The following is a 21,421-nucleotide window of genomic DNA, read 5'->3' on the forward strand; positions in this document are numbered from 1 at the left end:
AGGGTTTTTTATTTGCAGCCTATTTTCTGATGATCTTAAGTGATTAAAAAGAAAAGCATTTGATGCTTTGTACAGCTGATTGTACATTCTCCTTTATTCTAATTTTACAGATTCCTTTTCATTCTTATCCTTGTAGTTTGATTTTTAAAGTGTGGGTTATCATTTGCTTCTTGTTGATGAAGCAGACCATATCTGAAAATCCAAAACTAAATATCTAGATATTTTTTTTACCAAGATTTTCTTATGAAAAAGACTGAGGAGCTTAATTTTTCCTATTTTTCAGGGGAAAGCAGTTAAGATAATACGAGTATGTTAAAATAAATTGTACATTTATCTAATCCTTTTAAAGCAGCATTTAGAATTTCTCTGTTTCTTGTAAGAAATCAACCTTCTAAATGAAAATCCTGTCAAGAATCTGGAATATTAAAGTCAAACACAGGAGTATTAAGAAGTCATCTCCTAAATTGTGTGTTTTGGAATTAGGTCTGCCTTTGGCCCTGCAAAACATAAAAGTGGAATTTAAGACTGCGTTTCAACCCTTTCCAGTTTATGGTTATTTTCTTCTAATACTATATCACTAGTCTGGTTTATAAACAGGGATAATTTTAATCGTTGTATTCTTTATCCCAAAGTTTTAAGCTGAGACCTGACAATATATTTATGCTATCATGCACTGTAGTAAGCAAAATGTTAATATGCATACGTAAATTTTTTTGGTGATTTTTCTATATATTTTGTTCCTGCTCATTGGCATATAACAGGAAATGCTGAAAACTTACACAGCCTCAGTGAAATCTTGAAATCAAATTCACAAATACAGGTGCTGTTCCAGAACTCAGTTTTAAAAGCAGGGCTGGATTAGAGTATATTAGTGTCGTGTGCCTTTGAATATCCCAGTGAAACTTCATCTTAAAATATTGTCCGTATTTTCATCCAACCAGGAATGTTTATTTGCATAACTTATGCAACTAATAGAAAGAAAAAAAAGGCAGGTAGAAATGTTGTTGTTTTAAAATAATGTTCCGTGTAACTAAGATAGTGTAACACCTCATTGCGTTACTAATCAGGTTTCCTATTTGTGTGGTAGCAAATTAAGGTCACTCCGTTTATAATATGAATGTTTGATTGTGCAGCCTAATTCCTGTATGTGATCCCTTCTAGCTCAGCAGTTGACCTATCCATCTAAAGCACCCTCACCTTCTGTACCACAGCCACCTCACTCCCCCTTAAGCAATGGATTTCACTACACATTTGTTTAAACACCTTAAAAGTAAGAACTAACGGCTCTCGGCATGTCTGGTTTGCCATTGTACCTTTGCTGTGGCTTGCTGAATATTAACATTTTTACTAAACCTACCTTAGAACAAAATGAGGGCATGCATCTATTTTTCAGAAACCTTTTATTCTTGCCAGCGCTGCTTCTAATGAGCTAACGTGGGCTAATAAAGTCTTCAAATGACTGCTGTCACTCAGCAGATGAGATGCTTCCGTTATCTTACTGTGGTGAAGGACGGAGACATCTGTACTCCTGGTAGCGTGGGGCCAGATTTTCAGCAGGGGCTTGTACTCCGGTGGCGAGCGTTGGGTACTCTGTGGCTACCGTGGGGGTGCCCAGGTGATTTTTGCCTGCACGTGGCATATGCAGTTGCTGCTCAAGAGAATCCAAAGCGCAAAGCTGTATAAGCAGGGGGATCCTTTATGGGCTGGTATCTCTACACCTGAGCTCACATCGGAGTCTTGCCTGAGGTGAGCTGAAAATTTGGCCCTTTATAACTAATTCTGCGGTGTTGTGTTTGGCTTTTTTATGCCTTTGATGTGTTTTTCATTGAATTGTCTTAACAGAAGTCTTGATTTTTGTTTCAGATTAGGTCATTTTGCCATTTCAAGTATTAAAATTGTGATAATTTCATTGTCCTTATTAAGGAATGTGTATCATCTCTTCCCAGTAGTATTTTCAGAGTTTCTCGATTTGAAATAGGAAAACCTGAAAATGTTTTGATACTTGACTGCTAAGTGTGCCTCTAGTTAAGACACTGGCCATGTATCAGTATTCATAGTATCCTTTGGAATTACTGTCACCTTTCTGATTTCCTTTGGTCTAATTTTATTGCCTGATGTTGGACAAAAAAATAAAGCAGAGATGAAGTAGTAAAGAGGGTTGATTGAGTGACTAACTTAAGTAGTGTTAATCTTTAGACACCTTTGTTTTACTTGTCAAATGTAAATACCTGTGTCAATTTGACCGGAGTTAAATACCTGTGCAAAAAAAATAAAATTCGAAATAAAAATGAGCACATACCAAAAGGCCCAAACAGGCAGTGACCTGCCTTCTATAAGGCCTGGGAAAAATGACAGATTTACATCAAGAGAGGGGTATAGACATTAGGAGCTTCTACAGAGCTTGATGGAAATAGCTGTTTGCTCTTCTGGTTCAGTTTGTCTTTCTGAGAACCAGATTCTCCCATCTTGGCTGTGTCTGAGTAACACTCGTGTCTACTGCCACATCCAGGGATATGCTAGTTGAGGGGCACTGTCACGTGAGGTCTTCGCACGCGGACAGGGTACCCACGCGTGGCCTCAGGCACGTGGAGAAGTCACCGTACAATCCCAGGGAGTTAGACTTGAGCGGGGAGCTTGGACCAGGTGACCTTCAGAGGTCCCTTCCCACCCCAGCCATTCTCTGATTTCAGACTGACTTAAAACCACATGTCACGTGTCTATATTTATATACATACACGTGTACGTATAGATACATAATTACAAATATCTTAAAAAAAAACCCGTAAGTTTTCTTCAGGAAAGTCATCCAGAAAATAATTGCAATAACCAGCAACATGCAGGAAACGCAGGAGTTTGAGCATCGCTGGCATCGTGAGCTAACTGTTGGCTTCGTGTGTCTGTATGAATTGTTCTGTCAAACCGCAGAAGGATTTAATAAAAAAAATGTTTGCTGAAAGTGCTTGCTGCTTAGCGTTGGTGTACTCACTTCAGTATTTAACCGTGGGTTTTTTTTTTTGCTTTACGCTAGCCAAAGCAGTGAGTGAACACTGACGTAAGCCTCAAAGCAAATCCCACCTAGTGATGCGGCGTGGAAGAGAGAAGATTCCCTACCAGCTTGCTGTGAAGATCCTCATCAGCTGATGACCTGTTCTTCTGGAAACACATTTGGGGAGCAATAGGGGGACTGTCTGTGAAAACAAAGAGAATTGCAAATCATTTTATTTTGACTTCAGTTTTAGTTCGTACTTTTTATATGGATAAATGGCACTTTTAATAAACTCTGTAAAATACTGACAATGTATTTTTAGAACAATGTATTTTAGAATTTTTTTTACATCAAGGGCTGAATTCATTTTAAGAGAGACTACTTGCATAGATGTTAAAAGATTCTGTAACGTCCCCCTCAGGCTCAGATGCACAATGTAAAGTTTCATGAAAAAAACCTAAATTTCAACAGACCTAGAAGCACGTTCCTAGGGTATAGGTAGAGCTAACACAAGTGGGAGGTTTGCTGAAAAGGGTGGTTTGGATTGAATATTTTTGTAGAGTTAATCGCCCACCCTTTGGCCCATTAAATAATACATTGCAAGAACTTTTAGCTTGAATTTCTAAATATCAGTAACCATTATATAGCTGACATTTCCCACAAAAGCCATAATGAAAGCCAGGTTTAACTCTCATTTATTTTTTTGATCCCATACGATAACTCGCTGGTACCAATCCACAGTACGCTAGGTTGCTCTTGTCCGTAGTGCCGTCCCCTCAGTAACAAACAGCTAACAAATTTTTTTTTTTTTGAAGTTGATGTGAAAGAAGAAAACTTGCAATTAAAATATGTGAAGTAAGCAATAAAAAAATATAATAGGATATGTCATTTTACCAGTAAATATGTCGTTTTCTTTTGATTTTTGTTTTCTCAATAAACATTACAATATGATGTATTGACTAGTATTTATCCTGTAAACAGCAAAACTAATGTAATGTGGCACCTGCTAATTTCATATGAATGTTCACCTGGTGCTTAACTTTGCCAAAATTTGAAATTCAGTGTTTTATTTCAGTATAGGGCAAAGGGTGAGGTAGTCACATAAGGAGAAAATAAGTTTAAATGAATTGCTGCAACTGCTTTACTTGAAAAAAAACCAACACAACCAACAAACCTGTGTATGCATTGAATGCAAGGCACGCAAAAAATTCCCAATATTCTGTAATTATTAGTTGAGTTCAGCTCTGGATGAGAAATGACAGAAATACTTCTGCAGTATTTTGTGAAACCACTAACTTGTTTATTTGGTGTATTCAAGTAATAGCTACAAACCCCTTGAAACTGATTGACCTTCAAGTTTCAGACTTTAAGACAAATCATATTATATTAACACTATACTCAGAAATATTCTTACAAGTATATATTTAGCTAATGCAATCTGTTTTACCTCAATACTGCCAGTATCAACTTCAAAACCTTTTGCCAAAATAATGATTTATTTTTGCCTTTATAAAAAGTTTTGAAAGCATAAATGAATATTTTGCAAGAAAGCATTAATTTAAATAAAATGTAACAGTTTCGAAGATGATATATGTACAGATTAAAATATTAACATAACTGACTCCTCTTGCCTCTGTCTTGCCTGCTCTCTTCCCGGTGTCCGGGTAGTTGAAAATCCAGAGTCATTTGTGCTGTTGCCACGTTTTGTTCTCCTTTGGTTCAAATCCCACTGAAGGCTCCCCAGTTTTGCACTGATTTCACTGGGGGTTGGATCAGTTTCCCCTTACACCAAAGCTTTTTTTTAACTATTTTTAGAAATGTTCCTTATCCTTTGATTAAATCTGTCTGTATTCTTGAATAGAGAGATTTTTCAGGGTTGTGTCCTAACTGTGACTACGCTACCGTCCTCTCAGTCTCTAGATGTGTATGTTTGTCTGACACCACCGTAGCCCTTTAGTTTCTGGTGAAATAAAGTCAATTTAAAACCAAACGAAAACAAACCCTGGAGGCATCCCAGTTGAGCGGAGCAGTGACCAGAGGGCTGGCAGGCAGGTGGCCCAGCAGGGCTTGGTACCAGCTCCCTGTAACAGCTCCCTCGGCTGGCGTCACTTTGATGGAGACCGGTGGGAATGTTTAGTTCTTCTGAAACTTAATCTCTAGAACCAATAAAGAAGCTGTTGGGAGTATTTCTGTGGCTTAGCGCTGCCTCGGCGGACGCGAGGGCAAGTGTTTGAGGCTGTGAGTGCTTGACCTTTAGGTGCACACGGCAGAAATTCAGAGCCGAGCTGCTTACGACTGCTTGTCCCCTACCTCGGGCACACAGAGGAGCCTTTCCCCGCCTGCTTTGGGGTTCGGTGAAGCTGCATTCTTGCTACAGCAGCTTGGTTACGTGGGAGGGGAGAGCATGGCTGTAACTGGGGGGCGAAGAGCGCACTAGTGGGATCGCAGCCTATGGGATCCCGGGCGGCCGTGGCCGATTGACGCCACGTGTGGGGTTTTGGGGGTTTTTTTGCCCTAAAGAGTTGTATCATTCATGTCTTTTGGGAAGACAAAACCAGTCTTCCCAAACTATTTTGGTCTGTGTCAATAGTTAATTATCAAGGTAATGTTTCTTTCAGAACTTTTTATTGAAGATGTGAAATGGTGTTCTTCAGCAACCATCTTTTTTGCAGAGATGGGTATAGTCTGTAAATAATTAGGGCTAATTTTCATATGCATACGGTGTTCAATTTGGGCCAGTTTCCTTTTTCAGTTCTGTTTCTTTTAATCAGAATGCTCCTTTGTAGGTGTTACACATTATTTAATATTAAGATTAGAAAAAAATTATGTCTACTTGCAGATCAGCATCGTTTTGGTCAGAAAGATATTTTTTTTTCCCCACTGCCTATTAAGCAGCATAAGTGTTTGAGACTATTTGTAATTTTAAAAACAGAAACTCATTATAAAGCAGTATTAGTTCTTCTTGTGAAGGCGCTGTTTTCTATTTAGTGTTTTATAACATTATACCAAAGAAAGATAATGCAGACTGACTTTGCTTCCCATATACGGCTCTTCAGTTTCTTCAACTAAAGGTATTAAAATTTTATTGCATAGCTGAATTTATAAAACTACAGCCTGATACTAGTAAGTAGCACTGCTTTTGCCTTTCTGAACTGGTGTAACACCCCACTTCCCCTATTTTTCAGTACTGGTATTCCGCATTCAGGTGTGTTGCGGGGCTGCTAGGAACGCCCGTGGAGCTCCAGCGCTGCTCGGTGCGTCTGTAGGAGGCTGTTCCCATTGGAAGGACAGGACAAGCAGCAGCAGTTCCAGGCATCCAGGCTGGTTTGGAACAGCTGGGGAAAAAAAAACCCTAGGTGGAAAGGTTTTTCAGGAAATAATTGTTTTAAAAGATTCTATTCTGGAAAGTTGCTTTTGTGTGGAACTAAAAGCTACCACAAGATGCTGCTGCGCTTGCGTGGTGCTATTCCAAACCAGGCGGTAAAGGTCCGGCAGTGGCCTTTTGGGGGAGGGGCTGGGGGCTGGAGGGGGCAGAGAGCTCCCAGCACGGTCTGGGGTTGTTCACACTGGTATTTTTCCACCTGCACCGTTTACTCATCTGATTTTGCAGATCCTTCAATACATGTGTATGTATTTTATATCAGCATCTCTTCCCCTCTGTGAAACCACATCCTTCCCGTGTGCCTCAGCAATTAACTTCTGGCTGTTACGTGAAGGAAGGACCAGATTTACTTTGTGTCAAACCTTAGAAGATACAGAAGGCACGATGCGATGTTACCCCTCTGATTTATGCCTGTCTTCAGGTATTTTAAAGTGTTTGCTTGGGCTGTGCGCGTGTCTGTGTCTTGCGTAGTTATAAAAAGAACAAAGCCGTGCACAAGAAAAACATGAAAATTGCTATATTTTCCACCCCTAGTAAACATTCCCATTGGTTATTTGGCTGTATTCAAAAGGCTAAGACTTTTATTGCTCCACGAGCAAAAGCAACCTTTCTTCATAGCGGAGCAGTACAAAGAAAGAGCACAAAAATACACACATCACAGTGCCTGAAATTCTGTTTGAACAACTGTATTGATTGGGTCTGACCCCTTTACATTTTTTTCCATTATTTGAAAAGGTGCATCTAACTGGAGCTGAATTGAACCAACCGAGATGAACTTTCCATGAAAACTTCTGGAGATATTTCTTTAGTTCAAAGCTTTGGAATTTTAAAGAGCATTTTTAATACAAGTCTGTCGTATTCTGTGTAACAACGATACCTGGAATGTTAAACTGCAGGTAAACCCAAGAGGAAGGTAAAATTATAAAGCATACAGTGAAATTACTGGGAGATGGCAGAATAACTTTGAGTGCTAATTATAAAAGTGAATAAGACCAGGAAGTATTGCATACGGTGCATGTTTGTGTACTTGTTATTTACTTGTCAATGCTCCTGGTTGACTTACGGAGAGTGTGAAACTGTTTCCGAAGAGAAAACCACTGGCAGAATTAGATGGCATTTAGGAGGAGCAGGTATTGGTGAAGTATTTATAAGATAAAAGCTTGAAGGACAATGGTGTTTTCTTGTTGCCCACTAGAAGAAGCCTTTTACCAGGATGTATAGCGGAAGCACTAAAGGAAGGAAGAGACTGAGAAAGCAAAGGTGAGTAGTGAGTTTGCAGGAAACCATGGCAGAGATGGTGAGGGTGGGTTATCGTGAGGGCGGCGAGGCACCGGCCCAGGCTGCCCAGAGCAGCTGTGGGTGCCCCATCCCTGGCAGTGCCCCAGGCCGGGCTGGACGGGGCTGGGGGCAACCTGGGCTGGTGGGAGGGGGCCCTGTCTGTGGTAGGGGGGTGGAACTGGGTGACCTTTAAGGTCCCTTCCAACCCAACCATTCTGTGATTCTCTGTATCTGCAGACAAGACTGGTCAAGAGGCTGAAGGGGAGAGGGGAGAGCGGCCTAGTAGTTTGAAGGGAGAGGTAGTAAAAAGGTTGGAGGAGCTGGAATACATGGACTTGGACTCTTTAACGAAGGGACTCAGCCTACACTGTAGAGGGGAAGGTAAGAAGAAGGAATGGCTCGCAAGTGCGACTGTAAGGCCAGTGTCCTAGCTCAAAAAATACCTTGTTGAACGGGATAAACCAGAGTAGAGTGTGCTGGTTGCGTACGTGAAAGAACTGCTGATGAAGTGGTGTTTTGGTACCAGGACAACAACAACAAGAAGCCACAACTGAGAAACAGCTTTAACGCTGTTTTCAGTTCATCTCTTGAGACACAGGAAGGTTTTGGAGGTTTTTTTTAAACCCTGGCTGAGGTGCTTACACAAGAGGTAACCCTAATGAAATAAGTTACTGGTGACACTTTAGTTACAGTGAGCAGTGCCCACTCCTGAGGGAAAAAACTGACATCAGAAAAGCCACTGCTAATTCTATTTGTGTCTGTATTGTCTGTATTGTGGCTTTTCTGACTGCTTAGTTCATGCTAAACAGTTCTTTGGTGCTCTGCTGCTTCTGCATTTGCCTTTGAGCATCTTCTTCTCCCAGTATGAAACAGGATTTTTGTCTTCTGCCCAACACACTTGTTAGTGTGTCTATGTGTCTGTGTGGGGGGTGTGAATCCCGTACCACACACACGTACGTGTTGATCCCGTTCTCCTTTGATTTGTTGCGAAGCTGAGGGACCACTGCTGAGATCAGTGCCAGACCTGTCTCAGGTCTCACTTTTCAAGTCCTAACCTGCATGAGATGCTCAGAGGAAAGAGAGAGCAACATCTCATGATGTAGCTGTGTCCCCTGGCTTCCTCAAAGCCTTCGGTATGCCTGAGGACTCCAGTTGTCTTCACTGAATCCACTATAAATGTTACTTGGCAAGTGATATTATATGCAGATTTTTTTCAGGATCTGGATAGTGGCTCCATCAATTGACTACTGAGTAAATTTGATCTCTTATTTTTTTGTGTCCACAGCATCAACTTCTTATATTAAGAAGCCTTTTACACACACAGACACACAGACGCAGACACACACACACACACACTCTCTCTCACTCACTCACTCACTCACTCGCTCGCGTTTTGGTAAGAGATGTTCTGTTACTGCATCCTTACAAATGGATTGCAATTACCAGATTTTAGTGTCTGTAATGGGAAGAAGGAGGCTTGGCCCCAACCAGTGAAAAACCAAAGCTTCCCATGTATTTTTTTTAAAGCTTCAGCAATAAATATGAGGGTGAAAAGGAGCCAGTTCAGATTATCAAACCTTCTTGCGTTTTTTTATGTAGCTTGATACATTTGTGATGAGAACACTTACTTACGGTAACGGTTGGAGGGTTTCCCTGCAGGTCAAGGTGGGCAGCTGTGAAAAAGTTCAAGGCAGTTTTGATTTTCTTTATAGAAGCCCCTGTATTGCTTGACTGATGGTACAACCCCCCTCTCCTGACATATGTTACTTTTCATCCTCAACTAGATCTTCCTCAGCTATGGACACCGTAAGTGGTCCTGGATTTGGCTAGATAATAGCACAAACTATTACTGTGATTTCATTCTGCACCTGCATATCAAACCCAAATCAAATTAGATTAAATCACCAAGTATTTTGTTTCTTTAATGCTGTGCAGAAACTAAGGAAACTTTTATCTAGCCATCATGATGCTGTCTGCCTGTGTACTATGCAGATACTTTTCCCAGGAAAAGTGCGGTTGAGGTGGCAGTCTTAAAAGCAAATGAAACCAGCTTCTGCTTTGTCCCATCAGTGAGGGTACCTTGACACACATCCTTTCTTTTAATCCCCTGACGGCTTCCAAGGGACTGATGCAAATCCCTGTGCTGGGCTTTGATGAGGAGATGCAGCACCGCCACTTCTCTGTGTCTCCTGCAGTTTACAGAGGCGGCTTCAGCGCATAATGTGATCCCTGTGCGGGGGCTGTAGCAAATCCACGGAGATTTCCACCAACCGTCCTCTCTGGCATCCCAACAACATGCGTCTTTGATGCGAATTCCCGCCGGGAGCCTTAGAAGGACCTACAGCTTTGAAGCTGGCCTGTAAACTGTGCTGTCAGGGATCCAGTTGTCAGCCCCCTCTTCAGGGAGAAAGGGAGAGCAAACTGCCAAGAGCTGCGTACAGCTACAGGGCAAGCGGCAGATCTGGTGGTCTTGGCCTCGCAGAATTCCTGTGTGGTGGTGGAGAATTCCCTTTTTGCCTGGCGTAGAAGCATCCTCTCCGGTGGCTCCGGGATGCTGTGGGCAGTGGGCTGTGCTGGTACCACCTGGAGGGTCTCCCCACTCCAGGGCTGACGGAAGGGGAGTGGGCACACCGCGGCTTTCCACCCGGCCACGAGGTTTCAGCCCTCTGAAGGTGGTAAAGCACCTGCACGGAGCTTCACATGGGGAAACGCTCGGTGTGGTTTAGAAACAGATGAAGATGTTTACCCAACACGAGGGCTCTTCTGTGGCAGGTCTGACTTTCAGTGGTTGTTTGCTAAGACATGTCGGAGTATGGGCAGACTCGTGACTTCCTATCGGGATGGACATAAGCTGGTCTTTGAGGTGAGGAATTTCAGTGGCCAAATCTGGTTTGAAAAGACAAAATGCAGTTGCCCTCTTTATGATTCAGTGGCTGCTGATGCCTTCTGCTGTCAGCACTGGGAGCTCCTTCTGTACCAACCTGAAAAAGCAAATTTCTTTTTCTTTCTGACTAGAATTAACTGAGACACCAACTCTGATTTTTCTTGTGTCTTCTGTCTCCAGTAAGAGCTGGAACCGTTCTGCCACCATCCATGCTGCTACTGCTGCTGCTATTACACCAGAGGTTGCTAAACCAGACCCCTGAATTAAAACACTTACTGCACAATCTACACTGAACTAAATCAGCCTTTCCTGGTGTATATGGAGAAGCTTCTTAGGCTGCTTCATAGATGGAACTGCAAGTTCTTAGTGTATTTATGAATGTTACACAGAAGCAGGTGTGACTGTAGAACTCCTGTTTTCAGCAGCTAAGTCTTAGGTCAGTGTCGTAAATGAGTTACACTGAAGCTCATCAGATGTTTACAGCATTATGTGTCATACTTTTGGGGAATGGAGGTTGTGATTATTTTTTTTCTGGTCAGAGCTGTTACTAGAATAGTTTAATTATAGTTTATTTTTTATCCCTGTGGGTCTCTCTACTTGTATTGGAAACTGACAGCCAAATCTGCAGTGCAGGAGGCTGTAATGGATCGGGGCAGAGCTGGGTGGTGGAGGCCCCCACGGCGCTCGCTGGGGCAGACCCATGCAGGGCCTGACAGCTGATCTGCTGCTCCTGGGGCTTTCCAGGGTGGCTGCATGGCAGAGAAGAGCCTGTGAGTGAGGTTTTACCATGCCCCTCCTTTCAGGCTAGTGGGAAAGCAGCAGGGCGCTGGCAGTGGGTTTTGTCGCCTTCTGAAAGTGTCTGTGCAGGTGCATGCTGTTGGGCACGGCCAGAGATCGGCGTGCGTGCCGAGATCCGCGTGCGTGCCGACATCTAAGTGCGTGCTGAGCAGTGCGGGAGGAAAGGTGGGGAGCAGCACCAGCTGCGGTGCTGGGATGGGGAAGGCAGGGAGGTCAGTGCAGGCGCAGCATTTTTTAGCCTACACCTTGATTTTCTAATTGCGCTCAAGGCAATAGAGGCAGCAGCCGCAGCCGACAAAACTTAACAGTGACATGCGAGTTTGTATAGCTGAGTGTCTGAACAGGAAAAAACCTGCTGTCAGTCTACTAGAAAAGTTAATCAGCTGATCTTTCAGGGAAAGCCTCTCTTCCTAGAGATCGAGCAGTTTTCGTTAAGTCATCATGAGGTTTTCTTTCATCACAACATACAAGCAGCTTTAATTTTTGTCTATGTAGTAAAAGCTTGCAGTACTGGGAAAACAAAAAAATCCATACAAATCAAGTACAAATCACTGACTGTTAGTGGCTGCTGTAACGATGTTCTTAAAGCTGAATGACTGAAAAAATCTGTAACCAATGCAAATATAGTAAAACAGATTAATCAAAATCTACAGGTTTTATTTACAATCATATTACTTTTATTTTTTCTGTAATGCAACTTATTCCAAGTCCTCCCCCAAAAACTGATGCTGCAATGTTTACGTTCAGTAAACCTATACAACAATAGTACACTCTGCTGCTTTCGCGTAAGCCAACTGGCTTGCAAATGTTGTCTGCACATCATAAATGGTATACAGAAACGGAAGGTTCTCCACAAGCATCTGGAGTGCTTCGTGAAACACTGTTGTGGCAGAATGAGAGTGTATTAGAGGTGCAGGTCAGATGCTCTGTTCTCCCACCAAGGAGAGGCAGTCATCTGTCTGATGTGCTAAGAGGAAAGAAAGTCTATCAAGTTCTGGTATTTCGTTAATTACTTGAATACAATAAACTATAAATTTGCAGAGGAATGGACGTGCTCAGTTCTTGCTGGAAGGAGTTACTGGAACTCCTGACTCTTTAAGCGTCTCGACTTCACTTGAGAGGTACAACCTTTTTGTCATCATGGACTTAAGACCTCCAAGTGATACATGTACAGGGAGAAAAGGAAGAAGACTTAACTCTGTATTCTATATTTAAAAAAGCTAAATTATTTGTATATCCTTTTCATTATCAAATTATATTTTCTCTTTCAAAGTAAACTGGTTCCTTCGGGAGGAGTTAGTTTTAATAACAGCTCAGTGTTATAACCAGGAGCCACTAATTCAAAAAAAAAATCACTCTTTTCTACTGAAAGGTATAAAGAACTACAGCTTATCCCCCCCAATTATAAAGCTGAAGAAGCAATTAGAGCCTTCTGTTGTCTTAAGCATGTCTAAATCATCTTGTCCCATGCAACTGCTGTCGGACTTCAGATGGATACAGTGATTAATACTGTCACAAAAGTGAGTGACTTCTCCTCTCAGCCCTGTCAACACTAGCACCTACAGACAAAATCATTGTTTAAAGCTCTAGCACATCACAGAATAGTGCTGATACTGGTATTTTACATCTAATGCAACATTCAGTAATTCATATGTAATCTTAACAGTTAAAAATTCAAGACTGGGGTACTAACTAAAGGAACCACTAACATGAAGTTTCTTTATCTGGCATGGAATAAGGGGAGGGATAGTTTAGATGACATTGTAGAGGTTGGGCAACAACAAAAAATTTTATTTCTCCATCCAGTATTTTATACACTTTACAAAAACCAGTAATATCACTGCGCCCATAAAAATGTTATCCATGGCAATGGAAAGCAAATACTACTTTTTGTCATCTAATGGGGTCTTTTTAAAATCATAATACAAAGATCTGTGCTGTAGCAGTCCTCCACTTTGCACTGTAACAATAAGGCTTACTGTACTTTAAATACAAAGCTGTTACATCTGCAGTTATGAACCACTGGCTTTAACAAACATCATTTTATAGTTGCTTTTTGCTTCTTTTTTGTTCTCTGGAACCTCAGCTTCATCATGTTTTTCAGCAGCTTGTAGCTCCTCTGCAGACTCCTCTTGCTCTGACTCAGAGCCACTTTCAGAGTTCTCGGAGCTCTCTTCAGAGGAGTGTCCAGCTGCCTCTTCTTGTTCTTCACTTTCCTGAAACTAGAATTTCAGACTGTGAGACAGATAAACCATTATTTCCTGGCAACTCCATTGCAGCTTCTAAGATTCGCCAGTGTGAATGTTTCACTTAGTAGCTCCTTTCATTCTAGTACTAAAATGGGCTATGTTGCTAAACACAGGTCTTTAATATACAAATTATTAGGCAGAAAGCAACTCCACTGAAGTGGTTAACCATAACCAACCCTGACATCCATGGTTTCAGCAGCCATATTCTTATTTAGTTAGAGCAGAAATTCTAAAGGCACCACTAAATGAGTTTGAGAAATTTCAGATCACGTCACTTTAGTAATTCCTTACTTTGGTGTACACAGTACATAACAACACTTGACTATTTGCCAGGGAGTGAAACATAATGAAAGTAAGAGCTAGACCATCAGGAATTTATGTTCACAACTCATCTTTGAACCTTTCAATTGGCAGATAAAGACATGTTCCTAATAACCTGATTCTCTTAGTTTCTGTCACACTTCTCTTCCTGCTCATTCCTATAGAATTCCTTGTAAGTATGAGACCAGTCACATGTCAGCTCACTTGCGGACTCTGTACAGCAAATCTCCCACATCTGACCCCTCTATAGCCACTTACTTTTCAGGACCATAGAGAGGTAAGTGCCCCACTGCAACAAGAAGCTAAGATTAATTAGCTCTCAGCAACAATGCAGATGGTTGTGTATTCCTTGGCAACACCCTGATTTAATCCATTTGTCACTTTCTGTCCTAATCAGTCTTGACTACTATGGAGCATTAAGCATGTCATATCTCTTTTCAGAACAATGAGAAGCATCAATCATTCCCAGGCATCTAAATGGCCTCCACAGTGTACACAAATAGGGGTGAAGTGCCTGCAGTAAGTTTGTTCTTGATCCCAAAGTGCAGAAGTTTGCCACTAGTTGCAGTGACTGGATTTTTAAACCATTGTCTTAATGAAGTGAAAGTTGAATCATTACAGAAATAACTACCTCACTGAAACCAAGTCCACAATGGCGCCGGTTTCGTCCAGACATCGTGCTGTCCATGCTTTGTTGGTACTGAGACTCCAATTCTTCATTCATTTTCTTGTCTTCTTCCCCTGCATTGTCCAGTGTACTTTGGTTATGGTTCATTCAAATTAACAAAGACATCAAATTACATGAAGTTACATTTTCAAAGTTCATCAATATATACATGAAAAAGTTTAAATTTAGCCACCTTAAACTACTGGATTGAGCATTACTGCATACAATCAATCAGATTTATTAGCAGTTGTATCAAGCGTGCAAGCAAAACTGCTTTGATACAAAGATGGGTTGCTAAGTTCCTAAGACCTGATGTATTCAGAGTGTTACACTATGCATGGTTTATGTTCTACTGAAGGAGGTAAATGTAACCAGTGCGACTTCTCTGTGCTTCCTGCCAATACTGCAACAGGTTTCTGACCTTTGCTACTTAGCGTAATTACTGTAATTAAACCATGATTAATATATAGCAGCAGAAGTTGGGCAATAATATCATTCTTGTTTACAGAGCTGTATCTGAAACTATTTAACACATCCCGAATTATGACGAGCAGTTACTACAGCTCTACATTTTTCCAGCTTTAGGAATTAGCAGAAAAAATAATTTTCATGAGCTACTTGTACATGCCCTTAACCTACTTGTTTGAATAAGTAAAGGATCATTTTGACTGGGGGGAAAAATATGGTCTAAAATAGTTAAGAATCCTCTGTTCTTGTAAAAGGTAGGAATCTCTAACTCTCCCCCGATAGGCCTACAACACTATAGTTTTTGATTTGTATCTCCGTAAAATTAAAAGCTTGTATTGCAAATTGATGTTTTCTCATTTGGAAGTTAGACCTGTATGTTATTATAAAAGGACAGTAACTCTATGTTGGACAGGAAAGTAAAGTGTTAAGAAAATAGCTGTTCTGATTTTTGGGGAAAAAAACAGCAAACAAACCCAAAAAAACAACCAAACCCAGCATCTTAACTTTTTGCTAATAACCAAGCAGTACTGATTCTTTATGACTCCTTAAGGGAAGCATCATCTGCTTTCTAGGAAATTCAGGTGTAAGGAAGTGATTCTCAGTCACTCTGCAAGCTAACAGCAGAACCTGGAACCAATCCTCAGGCTTCTTTTGGTGTTTTGGTCCCCAGATTAATTTCATGTCAACTAAAAAATTACTAGTGGAGCATTACCAGGGAAAGATGTTTCCTGGAACTCCGACAACTGCTATTCTAAAAGCTTTATCAAAGCTTCTCCAAGACAGTCAAGCTCAGCCTGGTTTCATGTACTTTGACTTACTAGCTGAGCAAACATGATACGTAGTTACTACGGTCATACATTACATGACATCAGATTATTGCTAAGATGACCTTACAGATCTTTTCGGTTTCTACCTCATTGTTTTAAGGCAGAGATCTTTCTATTCAATAGCTAATCGGGTGGGGAGTGAAATCAACCCTGTTCTTGTCCACGCACAACAATCTGAGGTTTGGATACCCATACCTGGCAGCAAGGAAGAAGTATAATACTGCTAGGTACCAGTAACAATAAAACTTTGGTTTTTTATTTTAATAGCAAAGTAAGACTGGGACCTATAGGCCCCAATTTCTAGGGCATTTGTGCACAGGTTTCACTGACCATCAGGTACTTTGCTGAACCTGGACTTGAGAAGGTAAGAAAGTGCAGTCAGAGAAAGCGTTTGTCAGTAATCTAATGAGAAAAATTGAGAACTTCTACAACTCCACAACCTGACCTGCCTTCAGCTTCAACCACAAAACCAGAAATCCCTCCCTGCAGTATCTATGAAGCTCAAAGTACTAGGATGTTCCTCAATGAGTGTTAAACTTTGTATCAGCTGTTGGATAAACTGACCTGTCCTGAAGTGAGAGGTTGATCTGTGGTCTCCGATAACAAGGCGGCCAGTATGTTCTTTCTAAAAGAAAAGGCAATTTCTTTTGGAGCTTTAGGGTGCACTGGCATCTTTGCCAACATCCTAGAGATCTTGAATGGAAAAGGTTTGCTGTCAAACCGTGACAACCAACTGTAGGACTGCAAATTTTACGACCTAACAACTGCTGCCTCTTGATGAACTTGTTTCATCTTTGTTTTGTTGATTATTCTGAAAAAGAAACCCCAACAACTAGACACTCTTTACTCCTCCCGCACCCCAAAGCTGGTTGTATTTCATTCTGTTTCTTGCCACTGATATGAAAACTACGCTACACAATGCTGGGCAAATGTGAATTAGGTTCTGACAATTTACTCTTTGGGTGTCTTCCTCTGGCACCACGGGCACTATGCAATGGTTCAGTCTTTGCATCTTACAATGATCCCACTTTTAGACTGGTCACAGTATCAGGTAAAACCCTCACTGTGCTCGTTAATTTATTGGCTCAGTAGTTGCTCATTACCAAATGTATCCCTGTAGTCAAGCGCTGGCATTACACAGCAAGCAGCGTTAAGTACCCAAGCAGACGTTAAGATTAGTGGTAGTGGGATGTTTTAATAAGGTATTGTATTCCTATCCACCAGGAAGTATTAACTTTCGCCTCTTTAATACAGTAAAATATTTTAGCTTACAATAACCCTGTGTTCAAGGAAAATAAGCTAGTACGAGTAAAATTATTTTTCTTGAAAGTAAGCAGAACTACAGTACTAAACCAACATTTTGTAAATGGAAAAAGCACAAATTTACTAGTTTTGCAGCATTTTTTTTGCAAAAAGCATAGCAGAAATAGTTTTGGTGCATTTCCTCTAGAAGTATTTTCTGGATTAGTTAATTAGGTTTAGTATTTCGCTGTTGTGATCTGTCAGTAATTTTTATTAATGCCACTGTTTTGAATCTTCAAATTTTTTCCAGTGAAAGAGAACCTGACAGACGTAGCACACGAGGCTGTACAAGGACTTTCTCGTCCCCGCTTTTATGAGCTGGTCTGGAGCACTGGGGGGGTGCGGGGGGCTGCCGAGCAGAGCCCCCATCATTCCGGCCCGGCCTTTTCCCCGACCCCGCTGCCGATGCGCCAGCTGCGGCTGCGGAAGCCGCAACCCCCCTGCACGGCGAGGCCCCAGCGAAGCCGCCTGCGGAGCGGCGCCTCTCCCCGCAGCACCCCCGGGAGGTGCCGCCCAGAGCCCGCGGGGGAACGCTGCCCTGCCCGCGGCGGGGGGCAGCGGAGCGGCCTCACCTTGCCAGCGCCCATCAGCCGCAGGAACTTCTGCTTCCGCTCCTCGTTGCCCAGGTCCGCCGCCTCCCAGCTGCTGGAGCCCTGCGGGAGCACACGCTGACTAACCCGGCGGCCCTCCCCGCCGCTGCCCCCCGGCCGCCCGCTCCCGCTGGGAAGGGAGCGGCCAGCAAGGCCGCGGCCTTCCCCGCATCCCGCCGCCCCGGGGCCCCGCAGCCGCCGCCTTCCCCCCGGCCGCCTCCCGCCCCACGCCCGTTTACATCGGGGGAGGCCGCTCGCTTGAGGCCGTGGTGGCCCTGGGACTCTCTGCCCGAGCTCATGGCCGCGGCTGGGTGACCGGGCCCCTCCGCCGCCTTCCTGCCGGAGCCGCTCCCTCGGCCCGCGGCGGGTCACGGTGCCGGGTCGCCAGCAGGGCACGCCGGGATCGGTAGTTCTGTCCCGGCCCCTGGCGGCGCGACGCGGCGGGCGGGGACTACGAGTCCCACAGGCCTCCACGGCGGCGGCGGAGGGGCTGCCTCCTCACGCTGATTGGCAGGAGCGCGGGCCAGCCAGTGGGCTCCGCCTCCAGAGGGGCGGGCAGAACGGGGCGGGGCGGGGCTGGCTGCCGCGCCGGTGGCTGAGGGGGCGCCGCCGCGGTGACCGCTGGCTCTGCTCGGTGTGATGGCGAGTGCGGCGCTGCTGCCGGTCAGGCATGAAGTGCCGCTGGGGGAGCGAGGGGTGGGCGGGGAAGTAGCTCTCGTCTCCGGGGCTGTGCTTCTGCCGTCGTATGTGCGCGGCCGGGCGGCGGCTGGCTCGGAGCCTGAGGTAATCCCTACTGAGGGAAGGTGGGCTCTGGCCGCAGCCGTGTGTGCGACCCGCCGGTGTGGGGGCGGCGACGGTCCCCGCCTGGGCGCGCCGCTGCCGGCGCCTCAGGTTGGGTAACGTCCGCCTGAAGGCGGCGGTGGCGCCCCGCGCGCCCCGACTTGCGCGGGAGGCGCCGCCCTGAGGTAACGACCTGAGGTAACCCCTGAGGCGCCGCCCTGAGGTAACGCCTGAGGTAACAGCGGCGAGGGCGCGGCCGCAGGTTCCCGCCACTTCCCTCAAACCCCGGCGCTGCAGTCGGGGCGGGGATGCGCGCGCCCCCGCTGTCCCTGGTCCCCTTCAGCACCCGTCCGTGTCCCGTCAGCTCAGTCCTGAACTGCAATTCCCCTCGACACTGCGGGACACGGGGCCATCCCGCCGACCGGTACCGCCACCTCGCGTGGAGTTTGTGACCTGTGTGGAATCCTATTTGGATCTCCACATGTTTCCGTTAACCCTTCAGTTGCTCTGGCCCTTGGCCTTCACCGTCCTTCCTGCGGTCCAGTCTTCTCCACATATATGCCGTGTACAAAGCAGAGATTCAGTTATTACCCCCAAGTCAGTATTTTTTCATGTATGTCTGCGTCAGAATTAGCTTCATTTGAATGAGTTGCCATTGAATTTTAATATTCTGGAGGATTTGCTTACATTTGTTGGATGGGAAGATGCACAGTCACCTCTTTAAGTCTTCACACCTTAAACATTAAGAAAATCTCTTCTGTTTTAATTCCTCACTTACATAGTGACTTTGTCCCGATGATAAAGTTGTAGCAATCCAGCTAATGCCAGGAGGTTAAAGTGCACATGCTGAAATGTGCTAACAGCGTATGTCAATTCATATTGCAGCTTAACACTGGTTAGTTTAAGGTTAAAGTTGGTTGTTTAAGGATTTTTTAAATTAAAATGAAGTAAACTACTCAAGATGAAAACAGGTATGAGTGCACATAAGTGTATGCAGTCTTACTGAAACCTCTGTAACAGCTGATTTACATTACAACCAAATGGTTGCAATTTTCTTGTTGCCAAGGAGCTAAAGTTAGTGTCTTAATTAGACCTTTTTTGAGGGGTTGTCAGTCTCTGTGTTCATGTTGTCCATGTGCGTAAAGGCAGCCACTTCAGGCATGGATTTTTTCCTCTCTAGCAGTACCCATAAATTACATGTGCTTGTTCCCTCCTCAGTCTTCTTGTGTGCCTTGCACATACAGTATAGGAGGTAAGAATATGCCCCAGATCTTCAGAGCTTCTCAATAGTTGGCTTGAATCTGAACTTGCTTTTAACTTGCAGCGATCTAAGCTGCATGGCTTTGCATCTACTTATCTTCAGTGGTTTGTTTGGCTTATTTTCTTCTAAACACATTTTTTTTAATTCTTACTTTTATTGTTTTTGTCACTACAACTGTTAAACATTTTGGATTTGAGCCAGTAAGTCTATCCACCCATCTGTCTAGCTCTTTTTTCCATCATGGAAATTTTTGGATTTTTAAGGTTACAGGGAAGGAAGGAAGGGCACAGCGGGCTATGCCTGCTAATGCCAGGTGCAGTCATCTGCAAGGCAGGAAGACCACACCCTGCAAAGAGTGATTAGGGGCAAACATAACATTGGAAATGTAGCACATAGGCCCCATAACAGCTAGGTCTGCTCACAGTGTAAAGATGCTTGCAAAGTTACCTTGCAAGTAATTTCTCTTTATGCTGAAGCAGCTTGGGGAGTGGGTGATGGTGATGGGTCTGGTCCCATTAACTCACTTTTAGCTGAGGTGATCTGACTGGTGGTCAGAGCTGAGTCCAGCTTTCAAACAGTTTGGGGAAGATCCTGCTGTGGCTACCTCCAGTTTTCTGAATGTAGTTTTCCTATGCTCTCCCGGTAGTGAATGAAAAGTTCCTATAGGGCTTCTGAAGTCCAGGCTCCTGCTCTGAATTGTCTTTGAGAGGAATCTTTGTGCTTGGGGAATGAATTGCTCCTCGACAAGTTTGTCTTCATGAACTTCCTCCTTCCAAAGCTAAAAATGTGTCATTACAATGTTTTTTGTGAGTATGGTAATTGAGCTTTTCAGTCACTTTGATACTTTATAACATTTTCCCTGAACCTCATCATTCAGATGTTACCCACTGTTCTTTTGTAGGACTGAAATACAACGAAAGACAATTACAGAGAAAATACTCTGGAAGATGGAGCACAAAAGCTCAGCAGATCTAAATAACGTAGAGAGGTGTGCTGGTATAGCCCTTCCACTCCTGGGTAGGTAGACTCAGAGTTAAAGGTATATGCAGAATATCATTATTTCCAATTATTATTTACACAAAATTACACAAGGATAGTGATGTTTATGTTCATGTTCACATATATTGCACTTGCTTGAGTGTGCAAAATCAAATAGAAAGGCACAGCTCTTACACCTGCTTTCTACAATATCTGTAGTTACTGTTAGATAATTATAAAGAGCACAAGGGAGCGTTAATATGAGAGAATGTTATATTTACAACTTTAACCTCATTTTAAAGCATTTAAATGTATAGAATATTATATAATGACCATAATAGTGGATTAATTTAAATTTCAATACTTAAAAATTATTTCAAACAAGAGAGTAAAAATGCAAAAACATAAAAGTAACATTACTTCATAAATTAAAAAGCTCAATTTTTAGCAGCATTTTTAGTCTGTTAACTTAATAGGAATCGTGGTAATCTAATACTAGTGAAACTGTACCTTTTCCAATATTTTTAAGTTCAGCTTTTATTACAGTTTCTGTATTATTATGCCTAAATATGTGTTCCTTTAATAAAAACAAGTGTGAAATTTTAGCTTCATGGCTATGGTTCCCCTATGGGACAAATTGAGAAGGTTTG

General features: G+C 43.2%; 2 protein-coding genes across 10 annotated transcripts in view; one reads left to right on the forward strand and one right to left on the reverse strand.

Moving 5' to 3' along the window:
- The window catches only part of PLEKHA7 (pleckstrin homology domain containing A7), a 159,076-nt gene extending 155,649 nt beyond the window's left edge, over positions 1-3,427 (forward strand). For 8 of the 9 annotated variants that reach the window (XM_037402506.1, XM_037402505.1, XM_037402508.1 and 5 more), the window contains 2 exons: positions 1,162-1,270; positions 3,029-3,427. In XM_037402506.1, the coding sequence (XP_037258403.1) occupies positions 1,162-1,259 (98 nt within the window). In that variant the 3' untranslated portion in view covers positions 1,260-1,270; positions 3,029-3,427. The remainder of the gene's footprint in view (positions 1-1,161; positions 1,271-3,028) is intronic. The other variant, XM_037402507.1, reaches the window with a different exon arrangement.
- Positions 3,428-11,982: 8,555 nt separating this feature from the next.
- On the reverse strand, positions 11,983-18,181 carry C10H11orf58 (chromosome 10 C11orf58 homolog). The gene is made up of 5 exons (XM_037402774.1): positions 17,992-18,181; positions 17,735-17,815; positions 16,425-16,485; positions 14,530-14,639; positions 11,983-13,550 (listed from the first exon to the last, which is right to left on the reverse strand). Exons 1-5 carry the CDS (start codon positions 18,049-18,051, stop codon positions 13,341-13,343), a joined length of 522 nt encoding a protein of 173 aa, XP_037258671.1. The 5' UTR covers positions 18,052-18,181; the 3' UTR covers positions 11,983-13,340.
- Between the last annotated feature and the right edge of the window lie 3,240 nt (positions 18,182-21,421).

Source organism: Falco rusticolus, chromosome 10 (genome assembly GCF_015220075.1).
Source record: "Falco rusticolus isolate bFalRus1 chromosome 10, bFalRus1.pri, whole genome shotgun sequence".
Lineage (NCBI taxonomy): Eukaryota > Metazoa > Chordata > Aves > Falconiformes > Falconidae > Falco > Falco rusticolus.